The 24769-nt window shown below is 55.1% G+C and overlaps 1 protein-coding gene across 8 annotated transcripts in view; it reads right to left on the bottom strand.

Annotated features, from left to right (window-relative positions):
• Positions 1-9320: 9320 nt before the first annotated feature.
• DPY19L3 (dpy-19 like C-mannosyltransferase 3) overlaps positions 9321-24769 on the bottom strand; it is a 35338-nt gene continuing 19889 nt past the window's right edge. For 5 of the 8 annotated variants that reach the window (XM_036274448.1, XM_036274449.1, XM_036274450.1 and 2 more), the window contains 9 exons: positions 23909-23982; positions 23563-23721; positions 22357-22488; positions 21983-22094; positions 21113-21169; positions 17387-17469; positions 13675-13807; positions 13336-13494; positions 9321-12022 (listed from right to left, as the gene is read on the bottom strand). In XM_036274448.1, coding sequence (XP_036130341.1) covers positions 11828-12022; positions 13336-13494; positions 13675-13807; positions 17387-17469; positions 21113-21169; positions 21983-22094; positions 22357-22488; positions 23563-23721; positions 23909-23982 — 1104 coding nt within the window. In that variant the 3' untranslated portion in view covers positions 9321-11827. Of the gene's footprint in view, positions 12023-13335; positions 13495-13674; positions 13808-15838; positions 15967-17386; positions 17470-21112; positions 21170-21982; positions 22095-22356; positions 22489-23562; positions 23722-23908; positions 23983-24769 lie in introns of those variants that run through there. The other 3 variants (XR_004961104.1, XM_036274451.1, XM_036274454.1) reach the window with 3 other exon arrangements.

Here is a 24769-nt window from a genome sequence, read left to right as displayed (position 1 = left end):
CCCAGGACGTCTTCCTCCTGACAGCTGAGGCTGCTGGGCCCATGGCTGTCACAGACCTCAAGACGCAGCTGCTGCACCTCCTCGAAGTAGTGGTCGAGGGTAAAGAACTTGGAGAACACGGGGTGCAGGCAGCTCCGGACCACCTCCATCCTGTCCACTTGCAATGCCGGGCAAGCAGACTGCGGGAGGGCTTCCTCCCGGTGCTCCCCCGGCCCCCAGCATGCAGGCTCCCCTCTCCTGGCCCTGATCCAGGCCCCGCACTCCACCTGTCAGGACCCCAATTCTGCTGCTGCCTCTCCAGGAACCATGGGCACCTCCTTCCCAAAATGAAGGTGACCCCCTGGCAGACCTGGGGAGCAGCTTCCTGCACCTCCTCATCTCATACCCATCCCGGACTGCTCTACCCCCACTTCACTATGGGGAAACTGAGGCTCAGCTTTCTGAGTGGGCTCGGAGGCAGGGACAGGACCCTGGGGCCTGGGCTGTGCCAGCCCAAAGCAGAGGTCTGCCCCCAGCACCCAGCTCGGCAGGCGGGGGACCCTGGGTCCAGCCCTCTCCAGCCCTCCCACCCTGGAGCACAGCTGGGCAGGTAGGTTTCCGGGCCACCCCTTGGGGCCACCCGACTCTGGCACGCAAGCCAAGCAACAAGGGCTAACGAAGGATTGGGGCACAGGACTCCTCCCGGCACCCCTGCCCCCAAGCCGACACTAGGCTGGGTCGCCCGTCACCCCTGAGGTGGGTGACCCGAGGGGTTTCTCAGCCCAGGAGGCTGGGGGACTCAGCGATGACAAGAGACAGTGCGAGGTCAGAGCTTGCACCCCTCTTCTCAGCATCGGGGCATCCGACGTGTCCTCTCCAAGGCCCCCACCTTGGCTCCTGGCAGTGGACACTAGGACCCCCCCCCAGCACTGCAGGGCGTGTCCTCTGCCCACACGTGGGCTGGTGGCCAAGGAGCCACTTGTACAGCCAGAGCTCTGGGCCCCAGGGGGAGGCTGGGGCGGGGGCGGGGGCAGCGGGCCCTGGGGAGGTCATTCTCCGGACCAGAGGGTGTCCAGGGGTGAACCCCACGCCTCGAAGACCGAAACGCCCACTCAGAGTCGAGTCCGTAGGGAGCAGGAATGTGGTCCCAATTGTCCCAGCCCCTGGTCACCACAGGGTTGCTCTTGGAGTGAGGCAGCCGGCTGGAGGGGCGTCCGGATCATGGGTCAGGTCCTGGCCCTGGGAGCTGCTCCCCCTCCCTGCCTGGGGCTCGTGGGCGGGCTGGAGCCTCTGCCTGGAGGGTGAGGACCTGGCAGAGCAGTGAGGCTGCTGGCTGCACAGAGGGGGCCCCGGGATCCCAGTCCAACCCGAGTCCCCACTCCGTCACCTGCTCACTCCTGGGTCCCCCTCACTTTTGCACCCCTTAGTCAAGCCTCCTGCCTGCATCCTCAAGACCCCACGGGACCCCCACTTGAGCAGCGCCCCCGTACCTGGCGCCCTGTCCATCACTGCCGCCTCCAGTCCAGCCCCCACCTGGCCCCCTCAGCTCCTGACACCCACTCTCCAGACCTGGTAGCCCAATCCAGACCCTGCGCCTCGCTCCCGGACGCCCTGCCCTGCGCCCTGCCAGCATCGCGAGCCCACCTTGGTCTCTGCGTCCGCAGCCCCAGACCCCGGCCCCGCCCGGCCCCACCTGCACCCACTGGCCCTGCGACCGCAGCAGCAGCAGCAGCCGGGGTCGGACGTGGTGAGTGGGTCCCAGTCCAGTAGGTGTCGGCAGCTCAGCCTCGGCCCCACCTTCGAGGCGCAGGGCGGGGGCACCACTCCAGGGGCTGCCGCCACCCCGCGCCCCCAGCCCGCATTCCTGTCCCCGGCGCCCACGCTGGGGACCCGGCTGGGCACACCGAGGGGCTGCTGCCCATGTCAGGGCTGCCGCGCGGGCTGCAGATGGCCCGGTCAGGCGTGGCCGCACATCCCTGCACGGGGACAGGCACACGTGGTTCCCGCGGCCGGCACCACGCGGGGACTGGGGGGGCGGGCAGAGCAGAGGAGGGGCGGGGCCTGGGCGGTGTGTGATGGGGGACAGCGGAGAGGACAGTGGAGGGGGTGCCGGGCCAGGAGCAGCTGCATGTGGTGCAGGGGAAGACTGGGCGGGGTCAGCCCGGCCAAGCTGTGTCCCCCTGTGTCAGCCTGCAGGCGCCCGGGGCTGGAGTCCCTCAGGCAGGAGTGAGGGGCCACGGAGCCGGGCCTCTCCCTGAGCTTTCGGGCCCCATCTCCAGACGCTGAGCGTTTGCTGATGGCCACCTCAATCAACAAGCATTTAGCAGGTGCCTGCCGTGTGCCAGACACTGCTGGGTTGTGGCTGGAGACAGAAGTTAGTGTCTGATTTCGTGGAACTTGTCCAAGAGTGAGGCTAGCCCCTCGCTGTTCTGGGGTTGTCTGGGCTGAGGGTCAGAGTCTGACCAGGTGTGCCTGGGGGCCCTTCCACACCCATTCCCCAGAGCCGGATGTCAACAGGGCTGGGCTCCATGGGAGGGGGCCCCACTCTGCCCTGATCTGATTCACCCCCACCACCTGGTCCTGGCAGTGGGCCCCCTGCAGAAGAGGGGGTGTCGGCAGAGGCAGTGACCACTTCCAAGCTCACTCCCTCTGCCATTTTTTTTTTTTGCCTAAAAATAAGGCACAGACCTGGCCAAAAGGCATGGTGGGAGGGGGACAGGAAGAAGGTTTGAGGGGAAGGGGGCCAAGGACAAGGGGAGCAGAGACCAGGCTCTGGGCACTCAGTTGCTCAGGGCTCAGCCTTGGCTACCAGGGCCCCAGAAGAAGACCCTCAGGTCGGAGGGCCTGCCAATACCGCAGGGGTTCCCTAGTGGTGGGGGCTGCCGCGGTCCCGCCACAGAGGAGTTCCCATGGGCAGGACGCAGCAGACAGTGCCCCCGAAGGTGGGACAGTGGGATGGTGCCCTCGGTGCCCTCGGAAGGGTTGGCAGGGAAGGTAATTGTCATGAGCAGTTGGACCGCAGCACCCAGGCTCACCTCCTGAGCCCCTGGCTAATGAGGCGAGAGGCAGGTCACACACAGAGGGATGTGGGGCCAATTGATGCCCCTTCTTCTGGCCCCCCTCCCCCCCCCTCCCCGCCGTGTCCGCCCCTCAGACACTGGACCCGGTCCAGACAGCGTTGGAAACCAGCCTACAGATGCTCTGGGCCGTCCACTTGCCTTCGTCTCCCCAGCCCAGCCGTCTAGGGATTGGGGTGGGGCTCCAAGTCCTTAGTCCAGCAGCTGTGCACATGGGTGTGGGGGTGCCTCTTGGGCTGGCAGGGGCTTCAGGCCCTCCCAGGGCCAGCTCCCCAGGGCACCTGCCTGGCCTCACGCCATTCTGGGGTTCTGCGGGGATAAGGACGGGAACTCGGGGTGAATGGCTCGCTCCAGTAAGCAGCCAGTGCCACGAAGACACACACGGTCGCTCCGGGCAAGGCCCAGGGTCTTCCTGTCCAGGCTCCTCGTGCCCGACTTCAGCACCAAGGACAGTTCTGGCACCGGCTGCTCTCCCCGAGCTGGCTGCCAGGGTGTTAACTCTCACCACCCATCCCACAGAAGAGGAAGGGGCTTTCGTGGTGCTTGTGTCTGCCCAGGCCTCTGGGGTGGTGCAGGGCCCCAGCTCTGCTCTTGGGCACCACATGCCTTCACCACGGTAACAAGTGACGTTTACACCAGAGAGAATCCAGAGTCTGGGAGCTCAAGTCTCCGAGGCCCAGAGAGTCTAATGGACCCCCTGGGGTCTCCTGCCCGACAGTGACGGGTCCCACTTGGGGAGCTGGGCCGCTGCTTCGGGGCGCGGTGGCTCCAGACCAGAGGAAACGGCTGGAGTCCCTGAAGTCCTGGTTTTGGGGCCTGGGCCAGTGCAGCCTTCCTGAGAGCCCCTGGCAGCCAGGTAGGAGGGCTGCACGACCCTCCTCTCCGGCCAGCCGACAAAGGTCCATGACCAGGGCCCGGCTGGGCCAGGAGGCAGGGGTGACAGAGCTCTGGTAGCCAGACAAAGGAAATGAGACCCTCACTTCATACACTTTGTTGCCATTTTACAAGAAACTGTAACAGGTTTCCTGCTGGAACATTAGAAACTGGAAACAAGCAAGTGAAAATGGACATCCAGCGCCCAGACACACTGCTAACAGGTACTTCTTTTAAAAAATTTTTTTTTTTATCCTCACCCGAGGACATTTTTCCATATTTTTGTTCAGAGAGAGTGGGAGGGAGAGGGAGAGAGAGAGAGAGAAACATCGACGTGAAAGGGACACATCGAGTGGTTGCTGCCCGCACAACCCAACCAGGGCCGGGGACAAACTGCAACCAAGGTACGTGCCCTTAGCGGGAACCGAACCCGGGTCTCCCTGGACCGCAGGCCGACGCTCTAACCTCTGAGCCAAACCGGCCAGGGCGCTAACAGGTACTTCTTACCCCCCGCTTCTTTTCACGCAAATCTGTCTTACTTTTTTAAAAATATTTTTTCTTTATTGACTTGAGAGAGAGAGGAAGGGAGAGGGAGAGATAGAAACATGGATGACAGAGAACATCGATTGGCCGCCTCCTGCACGCCCCCCACTGGGGATCAGGCCCACAACCTGGGCGTGTGCCCTGACCGGGAATTGAACCGGCGACCTCTTGGTGCAGGGTCGACGCTCAATCACTGAGCCACACCGGCTGGGCTGTGTTATTTTATAAGTTGCCTCCAACCGAGCCCTTACCACACGATTTGTCAGACTGACAGCATGGGGGACCATCCCGTCACATCCCAGAGCCAAGTCCCTGGGCCTAGGCCCATGCCAGGCACGTAGTAAGTGTTCAGTGAACACGTGTTCTGCAAGGCCTTGCTGTTTCTGTGTGGTCACCTGTTTCTCTCTTTTTATTAACAACACTGGCTGGCCCTCCTCCATGCCATCGGCGGAACGTTGTCGCTCCCAAAACTCGTGTTGTAAACCTAACCCCCAATGCAATGGTGTCAGGAGGTAGGGCCTGTGGTGATTAGGTCAGGAGGGTGGAGCCCTCGTGAAGGGGTGACTGCCCTCATGAAAGAGACCCCCACAGTGCCCCTGCCCATCCACATGGACCCATGACACCCATCTGCAAACCAGGATGGGGGCTCTCAGCAGCCAGCCAAGCTGCCAGTACCTACAGCCTGGACTTCCAGCCTCCAGAGCTGAGGTGATGTGGTGTCTGAGTGAGGGACCAGAGAGAGAGAGCGAGACGGACACACACACACAGAGGCAGAGACAGCGAGAGACAGACAGCGAGAGTGATAGAGAGAGAGAAAGAGACAGACAGAGAGAAACAGAACACCCACCCATTCTTCACAACCTCTGTACCTAATCCTGGGCTGACATCCTTTGCCTGTGTCTATTCTAGTTGGTGTGTGTCGCTGGGTAAGAACAGATCAGACCCGGGCATGCCTGTCGGGGTGGGACACAGGGCGGGAGCAGAGGCCACGAGGGACACAGCTGTCTGCAGGGACACAGGCACCACAGCACATGGCCAGGGAGGCAGGGCCACAGAGGCCGTCTCCAGCCGATGGACGTCCTGGTTTCATTTCCGACTCATCTGGGCTTTGACGGTGTTCTCGGTAAGTGCTCCCTGGATGGGCTGACGTCTCTGCGTCTCCCGTCCCTCTCCTCAGTGACCCAGTTTTCCTCCTCCTCCCCGGGAGGCAGCACCCTTTCTGGGCATTTCCAGAAGGGCGGGAACTGGCAGGCGCTGTGCTGCGTTGTCTGCCCAGCACTGTGCAAGGGGAAGTCCGTCTGTAACACGGAAAATGAGACTGACCAGGAGGGGGCTCCACTGAGGCCACGAAGCCGGCTCACCGTCCCCACCTGCTCCCCAGGGCCTTCAACCTGAGGGCATCCAGGAGGAGCTCAGAAGGGGACAGTGACTGGGGGCCAGGCTCCAGCCCTTCCCAGGAGGGTGGGTCTGGAGAAGGTTCCGGAAGACCAGCTCTTCCTGGGCTGACCCCTTCTCCAGGCCTTGTACCACTAGGCAGCCCTGTTGCCTGGCGCCAGGCGGCAGTCTTCTCTGGCAGCCCTGCGGGAGGGTCCTGGCTCCCACAGTCGGGGTCCCAAGCTGCCCCACCAGCCTCTCTGCACCTGTGCTCAGCACCTGCTGTGTCCTGTCATCTGTGCCCACAGCTCAGGTGCCCCCACGGCCCCTGAGTTTGCAGTAGGCGCTCAATACAGGTTTGCCAGGTGAGCACATGTGCCTCTACCTGCTCGACCCTGGGGTTTGGAGCCCTGTGTGCCCCCCCCCCCCGCAGCCTTAGCTGAGTAGACAGCATTTACCTGAGAGGGAGGAGCCACCGGGCACCTGCTGGCTGCCCCGTTCACTATGAATGTCCCCACCGAGGCCCATGTGTGGCACCGTGTGACAGGGAGGGACCGAGGGCCTCGCCAGGGCCTGCGCCTACTGGTTTCTTAGAACGAACGCTCCAGGAAGGCAAGAAAGATACAGACATTTGTTCTGTCTGCTCACAGTCGTGTCCCTGGCACACGTCGGTGACCAGTGAGTCCCTGAGTGAACGAGTGCTTTCCTCTTGTCATCTACTTGTCTTAAGTAGTTCCCTCCACTCTCGTCCTCCTTTCCCGCCCCTCCCCCCATCGTCTGCTCAGTGCCCACACCCTCGGCAGCCCTGCTGGCTTCCTGTGGTCCAATCCCCGATGTGCTGCCGTGTGGTTAGCACTGCGCCTATTGAGAAAGTCCCCAGACAGCAGGTGCCAGGTGCGCGCGGGGCCACAGCTGGGTGCACACGAGCACAGGACACTTTTTTGGGGTGGGAGTGTCCCAAGCCCGTGGAGAGGATAGTGGGGTGGCATCACCAAGGAGGGACCCCGCCTGGGACGGGACCACACACTCAGCCTGGTCCGATGGCCACGCCTGCTCCGAGCAGTGGGAAGGAGTGAGGTGCCTGTCGGCTCCTACAGCCTCTCACAGATTCAAGGTCCTCCCCCGACCCCCAACGTGGGTTCTACTACAGAGGCCTTGGTCCTGTTACACTGCAGTCTCTTGAGAGAGCACCCCACCCCTGCAGCCTGTATCCCTAAGAGTAGAAGGGGAGAGAGCACACTGGAAAGTGTCATCAGACAGAAGACAGGCTCCTTCATATGCGAAGAGCTGCTATGATCCAAGCAAATGATGAAATCACAGCAGAAAAGTGGGCAAAGCATGTAACAGACGCACCACAAGAAAAAGCGGCTGCCAGCAGATACGTGAGGAGGCTCAGGACCATGAACAAGTGAAGAAACACAAATTAAACAACCACATTCTAGTTTCCCCACTGGCAGGGGGCTATTTATTTTATTCTCACCCGAGGACATTTTTGCATTCATCTTCAGATAGAGTAGGAGGGGGAGCGGGAGGAAGAGAGAGAAACATCAATGTGAGAGAGACACATCGAGTGGCTGCCACCCACACGACCCAACCAGGGCTGGGGACAAACCACAACCGAGGTACATGCCCTTAGAGGGAACCGAACCCGGGACTCTCTGGTCTGCAGGCCGACGCTCTAACCACTGAGCAAACTGGCCAGGGCTGTCAGGGGGCTAAATGAAATGCCGTTAGCATGGAGAGGGGTGAGGGAGACCTGAGCAGGTGTGCACAACAGCAGGGCACACCTGGTGTGACCCCACCTGCTTTTGCAGAAAAGGGCCCGGCCCAGCTGGTGTGACTTAGCTGAGCACCATCCTGGGCACCACGAGGTCGCCAGGTGGGTCCTGGCCAGGGCACAGGCCCCGGTTTCTGGCTCTATCTCCAACGCGGGACCTGCAGGAGGTGCAGCCCAGCCGACCGACGTCTCTCTCTCTCTCCGTTCCTTTCCTCTCTGTAAAAACAACATATATTAAAAATGCTTTTATTAGAAGTAGAGTCCAGATGTTAATTCGGACATAATCACACAGAACCCTGCTGGACAGGGACACACACCCTCCTGGGCCTGGCAGGGGCTGGGGGCAGGCCTGTGTTTTTGTTCACGCTTCTCAATAAAGAACATGCATTTCTTCTGTAATTAAGAATAAAGGAAAAAATGACTTAGTATCCAGAAATCATAAATAAGTGTGACCACCTATTATCTGAACTGATGTGTGGAGACCCGAGAAGCAGAGATGAGCACCAGCCCCTGCCCACGGAGTGGCCCCCACTCTGGCTTCACTGGATGGAGCAAAGTGGGGAAAAGCCCAAACCACCTAGAACCGTCAGCCCCCCCTAATCACAGCCGGGGGAGCAACTACGGCTGCAGAAGGAAATCCCTGGAGGGTGACGCCCCCATGGGTCAGGATTCAGACGTGAAACCTTCTGAAGCAAAACACAGTGATCATTCAAAACAACCAGAAAAGGAAAAACGCTGCCTGAGAAAAATAAACACACATTTGAGAGACTGCTTGCAAGTCCTACAGCGCAGTGCTGATCCAAGTGGGGCCAAGAACGAGGGTGGAGGGGATGGTCCCCAAGGCGTGCCGCATTGTAACCTGCTGCCCAGCCGGACGGACAGCAGTCCTCACGGCACATGCCAGGAGCCTCAGCCCCGGCAGCGGCCAGCCCCCCTCGGCGTGCACTGGATCCGCTCTGATAGGCTGGTTCCTTGATTTCTGACCTTGAACAAAATGACACACCTTGTACAACGTAAAGAACTTTATTTAGTATATAATCTCCATGATTCAGCACAAGTTATAAATGCTCTTTTTAAGACCTCAGCCACAGGATGCTGAGTACACAGCACACCCTCTCCTGAGAGCACCCACGACAGACCAGCACTCTCTCGGCCAAAGGCTGTCACACAGAAAGTATCTGTGTGACAACAGCAACCGAGATATGTGATCTGAGAACATCTTCCTAAAAATTCCAAGTTTAAAAAATGGAATATTATATCAATTCAAGTAGGTTTTGGCCAAAGATGAGCTCAAGTTTTTATGTCATAGACAAAGTTCACGTGGAATGCCGCAGTGTCTCATCCGCGCCTGCCATCTGGTCGCTCACCCAACACATCCCACCCCACCCCCGCGGATGTCACCAAGAGTAAGACCATTTTCAAGTGGACAGCGAATGGCCTGGGGAATACCCAATTTTGCTCCTGGCTGCTATATCTGCAATAAATTCCCTTTTAAAAAAGTCTGTAAAAGAAGTGACTGGGCCTGGCTGGTGTGGCTCAGTGGTTGAGCGTCGACCCTGCACCAAGAGGACGCCGGTTCGATTCCCGGTCAGGGCACATGCCCAGGTTGTGGGCCCATCCCCAGTGGGGGGCATGGAGGAGGCGGCCAATCGATGTTCTCTCTCATCGATGTTTCTATCTTTCTCTCCCTTCCTTTCTCTAAAATCAATAAAGAAAAAAAAAAAAAAGAAGTGACTAGAATTTTTCAACTCTAGGGGACCCTCCTATAGCCTCCGGGACCAGTGGTCGGCTGTTTGGTGAAGTAAGGGTTCCAGTAGGGACCCTAACCCTAAATACACACCATGCTTGTGTTGGACTCTCTTGCATGGGGTCCCGACTATAGCTCCCGAGTATACATCATACCACTACTATGACTGGGTACATTTTAATACCTCCTGGTCAGTCTAGATTTTAAAAAAGTGTAATGGGTACTTAAATAAATCTATGAAGCAATAGAAGCTCAGAGAGTCTCTTGAATTTTGTTTTCTCAATATTTTATAATTTTCTCAACCACACCCAATTTAAAAGCTATTTTTATGAGCATCTCAGCCTTTATCAAATCAAATCAAATCAGATCAAATCAAATCAAATCATTCATGTTGATTTTTCCAGAAGCAACTGTTGGTTTTACCCCATGTCCCCCGGCTCGCGGGAATGTGCCCAGAGAGAAGGTGTCGCAGAGGACTGTGGGCACAGTCCCGAGGGAGGGCAGCCCTGCGGTGTCCGGGGGCGGGTGCGCCACAACAGTGGAGGTAAGAGCACTTCCTGCCCCGAGAGGCTCTCTGGACGCTCGCTGAGTGTGGTTCTGACCCTAAGGACAGCCCCTCGCGGTTGTCAACAAGCGACCGCAGCCCCCGAGACGCACGGGGGGGCTCCGGCCAGGCAGCTGCTCACTGCTCTCCTCCCCCAGGTGCTCGGGAAGAGGCTCCACAGGGCACTTGATGAGCACAGAGAGTCTACACGGCTCAGGGGACCTGGAGAGGTGTGTGGACGTCTGCAGGCTCTCGGGGCCACAGCCCCAGCCCAGCAGGAGAGCTCAGGGACCCATCCACCGGTGAGGACGGCCTCAGCTTACGTACATGCTCCGGACTCCACGTACCCAGATGCTTTGATGAACACACAGGAACATTTAAAGTAAATTGAAATACATCTCAGAATGTTAACAGGATTTAAAACATGAACCCACAGTCCACCAACCTGTGCCTCAGAGCCAGGTGCCGGCGAGGGCTGCCGGCCACTCGGCCCTCAGGCTCGTCCACGTGCCCAGCCCTCATCACTGCAGCTGCCCAGGTCCCCACCCTTCCCAGGTCACAGAAGGTTAGCTCAGGAGGGTCACTGCAAACGCAAATACCCCAGCTGTCCAATTTCACTTAAACACGTCTTGATGAGAGCTGAGTACCCTCGGTCACCGTGCCCGTGGGCCACTTCTTTCAGAATGTGCCAGACAGGCGGCTTGTACACGAGACACACCCGGAGGCCTGGTGATTCACTTCACACAACTGCAAGGAGACACAGGGTCACTTCCAACCATCAGGAACAGGGGAGAAAGTCCATGTCGTCAGCCATCGTGATTTAATTAAATGCACAGTATGCTTTTATCAGTAACTTTTACATGTCTCCACTGGTAGACTGGAATGATAAAAGCAATCACCAGACCTCCCGGAGCAGGTGCACAGCCCTGGTTGCTCACGAGTAGGCAGGACTTCGAGGCACTTGGTTGCTGTTCGGGGAGAAACAGTCCCGCCAGCAGGGCCCTCACAGTGAGCCTGGAGGCCAAGTCAGACTTGGCAGGAAAATGCTCTCTGCCAAAATCACTGTATTAGTGGATTAGTTAAGATGCAATATTTAAAAAATACTCAGACTTTGCAAGGTTCTAGGCCATAAAAAATACAAAGGCTAAAAACAAAACGTCTACAAAACTTTGCAAACCCAGTAAATCTAAACAAGAAAGAAAAGTTATCTTTCTTGCAGGATAGGTTACGTAGTATCAGCAGGTTTTAAAATAATGACACTGAACAGTAGGAACATACATATTTGCTCCTGTGAAGACTTACAACACGAACCTGAAACATTTCTGTGCCCAGCACTGACACGCACACACGTGTGCATGTGCACACACGTGACACACGCTACACGTTACATTTCAGGCAGAGCACAACAAAACGTTTCAGTTACAAAGACCTAACATGATTTTTCTGAAATAGTAAAAGCATGGTAATTTGAAAACATTATAAATTTTTTAGGTGAAATAGGACAATAAAGAGCTTTTAAAAAGCCACTGATTGGCCTTCACTAGTGAGATAATATTCAATGGTTTAATTATGCACCTCCTCAGCACATCTCCACCAGCACTGTCTAAGTCAACTGGAGGGTCAAGGGGCTTCAAACCCTGGACAGGCTGTGGGTTTCCCACAGGACACGTGGCTGTTCAGGCCACTGACGGGCACACACTGCTTCCTGCCACGGAACCCTGGACCCCCTAGGAAGTCGACGACATTTAGGACAGAGAACATTCGAAGGACAGAGGAAGAAGAATTAAGCTGGTCTAAGACACTCCAGAGGCCGGGACAGTTGTGTAAACATCTGCAGAACTTACTCAGATCACAGCATTGAGGTTCGAGCTACCTAATCACACAAGAAATGCTCTCTACTGAGACACCGAGTCTCACGTCAAAGGTGGAGGCTCACGGGCAGCTGGGTGCCTGTCGCGGGCCAGCTTGTAGACGTGGAACGTCTTGTTCCGGAACACTCGGGTGAAGAGGGCTGTGTAGGGAGGCAGGTCCCTCTTGATCTCCTCGCAGAAGCGAGGGTGGCCTGCCAGCTTCAAGTCTGGATCATTCTCTCCCGGGCCATCCATCATCTAAAGCCAAAACAAAGCCAAGTGTAATTTGGTTAAAGAAATCACATTTAGCCCAGCTGGGGTGGCTCAGTGGTTGAGCGTTGACCCTGCACCAAGTGGTCACCGGGTCGATTCCCGGTCAGAACACATACCCAGGTTGTGGGCCTGATCCCCAGTTGGGGGCATGCAGGAGGCAGCTAATTGATGTTCTCTCTCATCGATGTTTCTCTCTCTCTCTCTGTCTCCCTTCCTCTCTCTCTAAAATCAATAAAAAGAAAAAAAATTCAAAAGAAATCACATTTGTAAGAGACAACACAAGTAGGGGCAGGTGATGGGTTTCTTGAGTGAACTTAAGTGATATGATTTAATGTCACTGGCTACTTGGGGGTCACCCCACCCCCAAGGTGGGAGCTGGGGCCAAGGCAAATGTGGGCACAGGGACCGCCCCTGGTGGCACGGCTGGAACTGAGCATGTCCCTGTCCTAGGGAGTGGCCACTGTCCTCTCACTACGCAATCCAAGAAAACCTGCAGCTCATTGGACTAGTGAAAACACGCTACACACGGAGCAAAACTCAAATGCAAGTCTGGGCTTCCTGACTCGCTGAATTCAAGGTGGGTACGAACAGCTTGGGCAGAAGTCCTTTCTCCCAGCGTCACTGACATGGACAAGTCAAGCTGTAGGCATTTAAGGTGCGCGAATGACCGTGGGCCAGTCAGGTGACACGCCGGGATGGTGAGGGACAAACTCACAGTGACGAGGTGAGTAGGTTCTGGGATCCAATGTCAGCACGGTGGCTACGGGTCAGGATAATGTGCGGTGCACTTGAACTTTGCCAAGAAGTTAGCTCTTAAGCTTTCTGAATCTTGAACTTTTATTCTTTAAAAAGTTTTTTTTTTCTTTATTAATTTTTAGAGAGAGAGGAAGGGAGAGGGAGAGAGAACATGGATTGGCCGCCTCCTGCACGCCCCCCACTGGGGATCGGGCCCACAACCTGGGCATGTGCCCTGACTGGGAATCGAACCAGCAACCTCTTGGTGCAGGGTCGACGCTCAGTCACCGGCTGGGCTGAATCCTGAACATTGTACAGTCGAGAGTTTTAGGCTGAGGGTTATGTTTTCCTGCTGAGTCACGCTGGGCGCCAGAGACCACCTGTGCTCAGGGGGCAGGGCCCAGGGGAGAGCAGGGACAGCAGGCGTGGGGGGCACAGCCTCCTGCCCAGCTGCAGACAGGTGCTGTCAGCACTACGCCCCCCCACCCCGTCGGCAGGACCCCTGAAGACGGTGCCGACTCAGGGGCTGTCCCTGTGGGCCCAGCCCGGGGCCCTGTGCTCACGTGTCCGTTGGCCACGTCGAGCAGGTCGCGGAGCCGGCAGCCCCGCGGGTGCCGGCGCTCGTGACAGATGCTGTCCTCGAGGATGACGTAGTCGGTGCCCAGGGCTCGCAGCAGGGCGTGCACATCCTCCGGAGGCCGCTTTGCGTAGATCTGGTAGACCTTCGGAGCAAGGCGGGCCGGGTAGGCGGAGGACCACTACTTCCAGGGGTGCTGCCACCTCCCACGGGGTGGGGTCTCGGCCCTGAACATCCAGCTCCCCCACCCCGACACCCTCCCAGACCAAGAGCAGGCGAAGCTCACAGCTGCCCCCGAAGCCAGACCAGGCAGAGCGGCCCTTACCGCCTTGGTCCGTGCCCGCAGGTTGCTGTCCTCATAGTGGGGGTGGTTGGTGAGGGTCCTGCCCGTGCACAGCTTGACTCCGGCCAGCAGCTGCATGCTGCCAGCGAACACGGCCGTCCCCGGGGTGTGGGTGCTGAAAGAGCAAGAGTCCCAGCTAGCCCACCTGGGCTCCCCACAGACAGCGCAGACAGGACCTGGCGGGTCTCAGGGCCACCTGCTTGGGCAGCAAGTGCCTGAAGTCGGAAGCAGCGCAGAGGTTGACTGAGACTAATGTGCATGAAACTATTTTACAAATTGTTTGCACGTTTTGCTTGGGAACCCTCTCACGGATGGGTCTGCTCTACCCGAACCGTCTCGGGTCTGAGTCTTCCAGGCTGAACCCATAGGATCCTCCCCGCTCTTGGTCCACAGGGGCAGAATCCAGCAGAAGAGAACTCAAAATGTCAAAATGCTGCCACTGCTTTTTGTGTGAATGTAGCTGAAGAGCTGCCTATAGCGAAACAGCCCAGCCTGCAGCCAGGGCAAGCCCAAGGGTGTGTTTAAAACAAGCAAGGCAACCCGAGACCACTCTCAATTACTTTTTAGAAAAACAGTAGTTAAAACAAAACAAAATGTGGCAGAGACTCTGCGAGCAGGCACAGCACCTCATGTGGAGACACGTCTCAGTCCCTGTGCTCCTGTCCTGGTCAGGAGAGCTGTGCGCACCCCGGAACGACAGGCCCCAGCCCCCACTGCCAGCGGCTTTCCAGACACCACGGTGCGCGTCTCTGCCGCCCACAGGGGATGGGGATCCCTGCGAAGCCTTTTCCTTCCCCCTCCCTGAAACGAAGAGTCTTAGTATCTGACTCCATTCCCTCCCCTTGGGAGCCTGGAGCGACCCGCAGGGGGTGAGGAGACTGGGAGACACGACCTGCTCTGCACTTCCTTCAGCACAGACCTGCCCTTCAACGTGAGGGCAGAGGCCGTGCCGCCCGGGTGCGCGCCGGAGTTCTCGCCGGGATCCCTGAGCCCTGCAGACGCTGGAGCAGGCGGCCCCCAGGGTGGAGAAGGGCATGAAAGGAGCCCTGAGGATCTCCGTCACTCCCACTGACTGCCGGGCGACAGCACAGACGCCACCCAGCAGGCCCTGGTGTCACTGAGCAAGACACCCTACACCTCCTGTGGTGACATCCACAAATAACTCGCTTTGGAAACGTTCAAGATGTTCTTCCCTGCAGTGCATTCTCAGCCCCTCAAACCCCAGTGGAGAGAGCGCTAGGCCTCCTGCGAGTGCTTGGGGGAGGACCCGCCGCCTGAGCCTGGGAGGGCCCAGAGGAAGCTCTAAGGGGCCTGGTGCAGCAGAGAGGCCGACCACTCTGACGAGCAGACCTAGCGACACACGGGTAGGTGCTCGCTCCGTCCCTGGAACCAGCAATTTCAGGGAGCTCTGGACACTTGTGCCGCGTGGTCAGGGGAACAAGGTTTAATGAGAAGGGGGAGGCGCAGTTTAGCCGTAAGGCAAGCGCAAAGTTACAACAAACAAGACACACACATTTCCTGAACCTCAGAGCCAGAGTCACTGCATTTTGCGTTTTCTGTGGGAAGGTGCGCGGCACAGGAGAAGGGACTCTGTCCGCCACGTAAAAGCACAGCTGGACAGACAGACGCAGGCTGGCTCCTCTCCACAGACCTGTTTGCTGCTACAGCCTGTGGTCTGTGTCTGCACCAGCTGCCATGCTCTTAACCACCGAATGACACTTCTCTATTAGAGGGAAAAGCAATTTTACCAATGTTTGAACAAATGATGTATAAAATAGAAGGGTAATTTGTTTCTATGGCTCTCTGTCAAGTTCCATAGCAGGGTGCCCAACCTGCAAATGATTTATTCCGTAAGGACTGTCACTAAATAATGACGAGGACTCACAGGTCAAGTGGATTTACATTATATAATTTAAATGTCATTCCAAAATGACCTGACGGCATTGTGAACAAATATGCTCATTTATTTTTAAAGCTCTAAGCCTCAACAAGTTAATTACGGTTGAACTAATCAGTAAACTGAGCATTATGTGTTTACACTTGCTTTATCTACACTTTAAAGATTTATAGAATTATGTAAATACTACAAAGTGATTCATTAAATATAAAGTGACTTATAGGCATTTAAGGCCTGAACTTAACCCACCTCGTATTTAAAATACATAGAACAATTCTTTCTGTTTGATTACGTGCAAAGGAAGTTGTCCGTTTTCTTTGTCTCGACACACTGAGAAATACTGCACATGTAGGCTTCGTCCCGGGAAGAGATGATTTCTAGTGAAACTCCCAAAGCCAGAGTTAAAATGTCACACCTCAAAGCACTCAGACCTATGGGTCTAACTGAACTGCTCCTGTCAAAGAGGGACCCCAGGAACCAGAGAGCAAACACTCTGAGGACACAGAGGGAGAAGGGACAGCCCCCTGGCCTGGCTGGGTAAGTGCTTTCTGAGGGCTTGTCAGACGTAGGCAGTGCCCCCTGGGTCCTGGTGAAAGAGGGTCAGAACACAGGGGTTTAACCTTTGCATCCAGGAGACACTCTCAGCAAAGCGGCAAAGACGCACACACGCAGGGCTCGGCCGGGTGGGCGTGGGGCTGGCTGAACTGACCTGGCTCTCCAGAGAAGAGCCGGGGCTGGAGTCAACCAAATGTCCTTGCAGGTCAACGAAAAATTTAGTCCTGAAGTATCCTTGGTTTTATACTTAAATTTAGATCTCTAAGGAACTAAAGGCAGAAAAGCATTAAAAACAATCTTCTCTATCACTAAAAATTAGAACCCTAAAAAGTTTCTCAACTAAAACCGGTTAGAGCCTCTAACATCTCCCAGTGGAGTCGATGGGCAGCACGGCGCAGACCACCTGGCGGGCTTGGCGGGCGCCGCTCTGGGCAGAACGCGATCCTGCTGGCAGGAGGCAGGGTGTGCCAGGCTCTGGCGCTGAAGGCCGAGGGGCTGGGGGCTGGGAGCCCACGTGGCCGGGAGCCCACGTGGCCGGGAGCCCACGTGGCCGGGAGCAGTGCGCGGCCGCAGCAGCCCTGGTGTTCCCCAGGCTCTCTGGACCTCGCCACCACGCATGGGCCCGAGCCCGTGGCTCCATGTGAAGGCTCCTTGAGAGCCTCCCGGGGTGCGAGAGGAACAGTGGTGAAAACACACCGGCCGAGGGCAGAGCCCCCAACTCAGGTCCGACAGTCTCCCCGCAGCTCCCTCCCCATGGGGGTCCCCCCTTCACCGGCTGTGCTGCAGAGAGCAGTTCTTGAATAAAAGAAAAAATTTCTAGCCCTGGCCGGTTTGGTTCAGCGGTTAGAGCGTCGGCCTGTGGTCCAGAGAGACGGGGTTCGGTTCCTGCTAAGGGCATGTACCTCGGTTAGTTTGTCCCCGGCCCTGGTGGGGTCGTGCGGGAGGCAGCCACTCGATGTGTCCCTTTCACGTCGATGTTTCTCTCTCTCTCCCTCCCACTCTATCTGAACAAAAATTGGAAAATAATGTCTTCGGGTGAGGATTAAAAAAAAAAAGATTTCCAAACGCAGAGTTTTAAGGACAAACTTGAGAATGAATGCATCCTCACCTCTGGACTCAGCCAAAAGCGGAAAACAAACCGGAGGGTGTCCAGTGACCTGCACTTGGGGCGAGACCCCGGATCGAGGAGACGGCAGGGTGGGGGTGGGGCGGCGCAGCGGGCTGGACCAACGGCCCTCTTACCTGATCCAGTGCATCAGCTCCACTGTGTCTGGGTCGTAGAACTCCCTCAGCTCCGACAGCTCATCCATCACTCCTGGCCACAACTACAGCCAAAAACACAACCAACCAACCAAAATCCACCCGCAGCTGCCACTGTGGAACGGTGAGAGCAGGGACTGCGTGCGCTCGCGAGCTGGGCCGCAGCAACGGGGACGTGGGCACTGCCTCACCCTCCTGCTGCCCAAGTCGCTGACGTCTGAGATGTGTCCAAAATCAACTGCACCCAAGCTAATTATGACTATAAGTGTTGTCGACTTTTTAGAATGAATTCTTATTTCACTCGATAAAAATGCCATGGTGTGTGTTGCTGAAATCTCATCAAACGTTAGTTGGGAGATGAGAAGCAACCACCATGGGAAAGTTCAGGGCAGACTAGAGACGCGACTACACCGACCTGCCCTTGGTGCGGGCGCCCCGCGCTGCAGACAGCGTGGGAGCTGCTCTGTTCTCCCGGCGCCTGGGGGCAGATGCCGCAGGGGCACCTTCACTCTGTCGCTCCCCTGGCAGGACCTGCGGACCTCGGTTCAGAGTCAGCACAGCCCTGCCTCCCAATCCAGCTCCTTCTCCTACTTGTAGTGAGAATGTGTCATATTTTTTTTTTTTATCCTGAGGACATTCCTCCATTTTTTTGTTCAGAGAGAGTGGGAGGGAGAGAGAGGAAGACAAAGAGAGAGAAACATCGACATGAAAGGGACACATCGAGTGGCTGCCACCTGCACAAGACAACCCTGCACAAGACAACCAGGGCCGGGGACAAACTGCAACCGAGGTTCGTGCTTTTAGCGGGAACCGAACCTGGGTCTCTCTGGACCGCAGGTCGACGCTCTAACCGCTGAGCCAAACCGGCCAGGGCACGTGTCATGTCTTTGTCCTAGACATCTGGACAGTGGTTTCACATTACTGTAGTTACAGGCACCATGGCGGGAGCAGCATCTGAAACAGGGCTCCGCAGACCGAGGGGTACGTCTGAGCACCACACTCACGCCTCCAGCTCGGAGACCCTGCCCTCCAACAGGACGCACCTGTCTCACTCTAGCAGGTCACATGCCAAAGGCTTAGCAAAGGGCAGCTGCCCGAGAGACTCTGTCGTCTCCGTCTGGTGAGAGCGAGACTCACTTCCTGACGGGACGGAAGGCCAGGGAAAAGGCGCCCCTGCTTCCTGGGTGTGGGTGACCAGGGCCACGCCGGCCGCGCTGTCCCAGTCCCTTCCTATCTTGTCCTCTCGTCTGAGGCCATTTCTACTGCTCATTCACCTCGTCTCCTGGTGAAGGTGGGCCACCGAGTGTTGGTGCCAGTTCTGGGTTCCAGAAGAGACCCTGATCAAATGATGCTTTTGCAATACTTCAGCTATCCACGATCCCTAGGAGTTTGATAATCAATAGAAACAAACTTTTTAACAATACGTTCTAATTCTTTTGCTATAAAACATTTTTAAAGCTGTGAATTCAATGGATATCACACATTTCTCTAGTTTGAAAGTTGCTGTTATTAATTCTGAAAATGTTAAAATCATTAACCAATAGGAAAATAAGTGTTGAATTAACAAAATGTTGTTTCTAAATGATCAGCAGTAGTATATACGGGGTTAGAGCAATCCAAACGTTAATCTACACGAGGTAAGAATATTATTAAACTCTTCAATTTAGAGTGGAAACTAATAAATGCTTTTCTCTTTTAAAGAGGATTATCTTGCCCTGGCTGGTTTGGCTCAGAGGTTAGAGCATCGGCCCGTGGTCCGGAGAGTCCCCGCTAAGGGCACGTACCCAGGTGTGGTTCCCGCTAAGGGCATGTACCTCGGTTGCAGTTTGTTCCCGGCCCTGGTTGGGGTCGTGTGGGTGGCGACCCCTCGATGTGTCTCTCTCATGTTGATGTTTCTCTCTCTCTCTCCTTCCCTCTCTCCCTCCCTCCCTCTCTATCTGAAGATAAATGCAAAAATGTCCTCGGGTGAGGATAACAAAAATAAATAAATAAAAATAAAGAGAATTATCTTAAAAAGACACACAGCAAAATTAGTATTATGAACAAGAAACTTTGAAATCTTCATTACAATTGAATGTGAAACTCAAATCAGGCTTTGAAATATGAGTTTGTATCACAGATAAATCTGTTTGACAGCTGGGAAACAAGCCTGTTTTGGGGTGACCACTAATGCACAACACCTCTCTCTCCTTTGTGACTTTATGTGCACCCGCGTGGAGAAGCTGGAATAGCTAGTCTACTTTCTTTATTTAAAAGCGATCTCACTTATTTTTGAATGTGTTCATTTTGAGAGAGAGAAAGGGTAGCATCAACCTGTGTCCACATTCTCATGCACTCACTGCTGATTCCTGTATGTGCCCTGACCGGGGGTCAGCCCCCAACCCTGGCATATTGGGGCAACAAATCGACATCTCTCCCTTCTCTCTTTCGCTCAGATCAAGTGAAAAAAAGAACAGGAAACTTAAGGCCCCAAACAGCTTAAAAAAAAAAATCAGCAAAATGTGAAGTGAGTGGCTGAGACAGCAGAGACCTCAGCCGGGACAGCGGGGCGGGGTCTGGGTGTGCACTCGTAGTGGTGAGGTGAGGACGGGGTGCGCTGGGGCTTCCTGTGCGGAGGATCTGACTGCAGGTCACCTCGCTCATCACTGAGGCTGCGTCTGCCTCATCGTAGCTGTTGCATCTCGGATGCTGTAAGAAGTCTCGTGTATGAACGAGTGTGGACTCCCCAGCGGCGGGTGGGACAGTCCAGCTCCACAGTTCCCGTGTCTGGAGCTAGCACAGGGCCTGCCTGTGACAGCAGACGTGTGGATGGACAGGACAGGGCAGGACACGGTGTTTCAAGTATTTACACAGAGTCACCCAACATGGTGACCATCTAACGGTTATTTTTAGCCTAAATGCTTTGCTCAAATAAAACCTCGTGTGCAAGCGAGCAAAGGGACGTGAGCGGAGCTGCTACCCCAACCCCGGGCCAGTCCCTGTGAGTCACTGCCAGACCAGGGCTCACACGGACAGTTTAAAACCCAGTCACATTAAAACAAAATTCAAAGAAAATCATCTAAACTTATAAACTACGTAAGATTCTATTTAAAAGAGAGGCGGAGAGTTCACCTGGATAAGACAGGCTGGGTTACCTGCCCAGGTGGTAATTCGAGTCTCTTGACATCAGATGTGACAGTGTGACAGTCGTCGGCTGACCAACGACGGGCATTTCTCAATGGGAGGTCTCAGACTCGAGCACAATCTGTCTGTTTCGTCAGTCAGTCCACGAGAACATGGAGAGCACCCCTATTTCCTCCAAAACCACCAGGCCGGCAAGGCCAGCCCCTCAAAGTGACCGACCCAACGCCACATCCGGGCCGGGGTCACCTTCCAGAGAGCAGATAACAGGGGACACAGTTCTCCTACCGTATTCACCTCACGATAGGTCTGCAAACATCTCTACTTTCAGAATTTGCATCAGCTGAATAGTAAGTCAAAACCAAAACTAATGAGAATGATTAAACTGCCGCTATTGCTGCTGTTTTTACTTCATAACTACTCTTTGGGAACCGGGTCAGCCTTCCTCATAGCCAACTGGCCACAGAGACCACAGAAATATTTATAACCTCCACAGTCTAGTGTTTGCCAATAAACACCCCGGAAAAACTAGTCAAAGCGCTTGTTCGGCTCCACAGCTAGGCCGAGAGCGAGGAAGCGCGGTCTTACCTTGCAGCACAGGTAGGAGAGTGTTAGCATCGGAACTGCGTACCGCATCACACACATCTACGCAAAGAAGACATCATTCAGATTACAAATATTTTGAGCACTTTTGCCTCAAGAGTTTTGCTTTGTAAACATGACTTTTTTAAACAACAGAAATATAATTTGAGGGAGCTGAGTGGAGTCTCCAACATGCGAAGCAACCGCGTCAACGCCAGGGTCTGGATGCTGTGGCCTCTACCGTGCTGTCCCCCGTGATGCCGGAGGGCAGACAGCTCAGGGCCGCACCTGCAGGCTAGTAAGCATGACCAGGCACTCACGGACCGTGACTTTTAGGGTAACACACTGTAGCTGCAGTAGTGATAACTCTGGACAATGGGATTATCGGTGATTTTTAATTTTTCTTTTTGTGCTTTTCAATTATTTCCAAAGTCTGTATAATGAGCATATTTAATGTATGGTCTGGGAAAAAAGAAATAATTAAAAAATAAAATAAAAAAATTCCCTATAAAATTATAATGTGTCCATCACCTACTTTTCGCTTCAAATTTCGGTATTCATTTCATCAGACTGATGGACAGACAACTACTAAATAAAACAACATTGGGTTTGGCCAGTGTGGCTCAGTGATTGAGCGCTGACCCTGCACCAAGAGGTCGCTGGTTCGATTCCTGGTCAAGGCACAAGCCCAGGTTTTGGGCCCGATTCCCAGTGTGGGGCGTGCAGGAGGCGGCCAATCGATGATCTCTCATGGATGTTTCTCTCTCCCTCTCCCTTCCTCTCTCACTAAAATCAGTAAAGGAAAACAAAACAAAACAACAGCATTGGTACGAGAGAAACACGCAGTCATGAAGGTGGTGTGGAGGACGCACTGACCCTGGCTGGGCTATAAAGACGGGTGACCTTCAGAAGTAGCCCCCACACTTCAGGGCTGCACAGGCCGGAAGCTGCAAACACGCACACATGTGGCGTCCACAGGTACTTCATTCTGTGAGGACAAGGGGCAGAGGTCAGCCTGAGACAGCCTGTGCTCACATCCTGCAAACCGGGCAGAAACGGCTGCCACGGGCTAGCTGTTTGCGGCCCTGCCTCTGAGAACAGGCACAGGAGTTGAAACGGGCCGTGCTGGGCTGGGTTTGCTCTGGGAGGAGACAGTAACAAGGACACCTGACGGGAACGTGACACGATGGGATCACTGAATGAGGCCGGCGGAAGGTGAACAGAACACACCACAGGTAAGGCAGAGATACCTCATTGTGCTCAGCGCCAAGGCCCCGAACACGACGGTGTGCGCCAGGCTGTAGGCGGCGTCTGCTCCCAGGCTGACCGTGCCCTTCCCCGTCTGCCCCAGGGGTGGCTGGGCGGGAGAAGCACTGGACAAACTGGATCCAGAAGTTTAATTAGTCAAATCTTTTTTAGATACAATAAACTTGTGCTTTCGTATATTTAGAAAGGTATTACTTCCCTGAGATAAAACCTAAGCACTACCACTGATGATTTACATTTGTTTATGAGGCGCATTATTAGAATAACTAAAATGTAACTAACGCATTTCATTTTAAGTAAACATTTGAAGTGCATCAACCCTTTACCTGAGAAGAGCAAAAAAACCCTTTTGAATCACTGAAACTAAGAGAGCTTGAAAGATGGTTTACAAGTTACTAGTATTTTTCAAGTTTTTATAAATAAGAAGTGAAAACGCACCATCACCTCATAACTCAGTCCCTCCGTGGATGAGCGTCAGCCCGCAGTGACCGCACCCGCCAGCCAGCAGTCCTGAGACCACGGGCCTTTCTCAGGGGGTTTCCTTGACCCGGGACCTGAGTCTTCCCACGGCCTTTCATCAAGGCCTCTCCAGCGATCTTCAGTGAGATCCCCCCACCCCATAAGTCCATTTACTGGATGAAGAAAATGCACCGCCCTACAGTCCCCGTGGGGACACGCCGACTTATCCATGCTCCCTGCACATGTGCACTGATCTAGAGGCTGAGCTCCGAGCGCAGCGGGAAGCAGCCTGTCAGCCTGTCTCCACCTAGGTGTGCAGAGTGGGTGTGGCCGTGGTGGGTGGGCGGGGGAGGAAGCAACAAAGGCCCCACTTTAAGATAAAGTGATGCTTTTCTAAGGGCCTGAACCTCTCTGCGAGCCTCACACTTGGGTGTGTGATGCTATGAACCAGAGTTCAGATCTCCCAGAAATCCTTGTCCACACCCCGGATTCCCGAGAAAGTGAAAATGATGCGCTGAGGTGATTTGCCCACTGGTGCTGGTCCCCACTGGACCATCACATGCTGCAGCCCCAACTCTGGCTTCTGCACGAGGTGGACCCACCCCCGGACGCCCCGGGTAAGCTGACACTGCACTTGGTTCCGGCCCACACTTTCCCTTCCAGCCAAGCAACTTCCCGGCACACAGACTGTCTGCAGAGGCGCAGCGCTGGGTTTCCAGAGCCCATCGCACCTGAGGTTACGGAGGGCGACAGCCAGTGCTGCCGTCACTGTGACCAGCAGGACAAACACGTAAGCGTGGAGAAGCAGGGTATCCGAGAGCCTCCCAAACGTGTTCCAGGGCAGAAGGCCAAATGCTTCTTCACACAGGTACAGGTTCGCATCGAAGTCTCTGGGGACACGAAACCACAGGCTAAATTCAGTATCAGTGAACAACACATTTTTCCTCAAAATGAGCCTGAAATGAATGCTGCAGGCACATAAGTTTTTCAGTCTTTGCTGATTTAATGTAAAAAGTAAACATGAATTTTACTTATTAAAGAAAAAGTTAAACAAACAGATTTAAAACTCGGTCATACCTTGTTGCCCCGAATCCAGATTTTGCCTTCAGAAACTTAAATATGTGCTCATCCGACTTCAGGCTGAGAGCTCTCTGTTGGGACAGCACGGAGACACATCAGTGCCCAGGCCCCGCGCCCACCCTGCAGGCTCAGTGCCCAGCTCACAGCACCGGGCAGGTGGCCGCACGTGCTCCCAGTGGTCCTGGGGCAGGGACTCAGAAGCTGCGCACCCCCCTTTATTCCCAGCAGAATCATTTTGTCAAACAGAATCTTATGGGCAAGTTCAACATGAAAAGCAGACAAAGACGAGCTTCTCTGGCTTCAGGGAGAGGGAGGTGGCTGGAGCCCACGGGGTCTGTCTCTGACAACCTGCAGCCTCAGGAGTGCCCAGCCCAGGGCCTGTGTGGCTGCGGGTTTCTGAGGACCTGCCACGCGGACACGTCGAGACATAGCCACACTCGGGTGAGTGGACAGATGCGTGTTTATCGTCAGTGACTAGAACTTCAATGTGCAGTTTCAGTTTTGATGTATGACTCACAACACTCCACACAACACAAACGGAGAACACATTGTATCAGATGAAGGGATGAGGACAGAAGGAACGTGAGGCAAGTCAAGAAGTGAGGTGGGTGCAGAGAACACACGCAGAGATGTGTGACGAGGCTCACACCCGCAGCGTGATCCACATGAGACCAGCACACACAGATGCTCAAGGAGACCCCAGTGAGCTGATCTGAGGCGCAGGAGTTTCTCCCACGCAGGAGAAGCAGCAGGGAGTCCCACAGGCTGCATTTTCTAGGTCCTGCCATTGTCACTGTAGGTCACCGGCAACACATCAAGGGCAACTGAACAGATGCTATTCTCGGGGAGTCAGTGGCC

Source organism: Molossus molossus, unplaced genomic scaffold (genome assembly GCF_014108415.1).
Source record: "Molossus molossus isolate mMolMol1 unplaced genomic scaffold, mMolMol1.p scaffold_m16_p_21, whole genome shotgun sequence".
Classification (NCBI taxonomy): domain Eukaryota; kingdom Metazoa; phylum Chordata; class Mammalia; order Chiroptera; family Molossidae; genus Molossus; species Molossus molossus.
The sequence above is the reverse complement of the archived record's forward strand: the minus strand, read 5'-3'. Positions and strand labels throughout refer to the sequence as shown.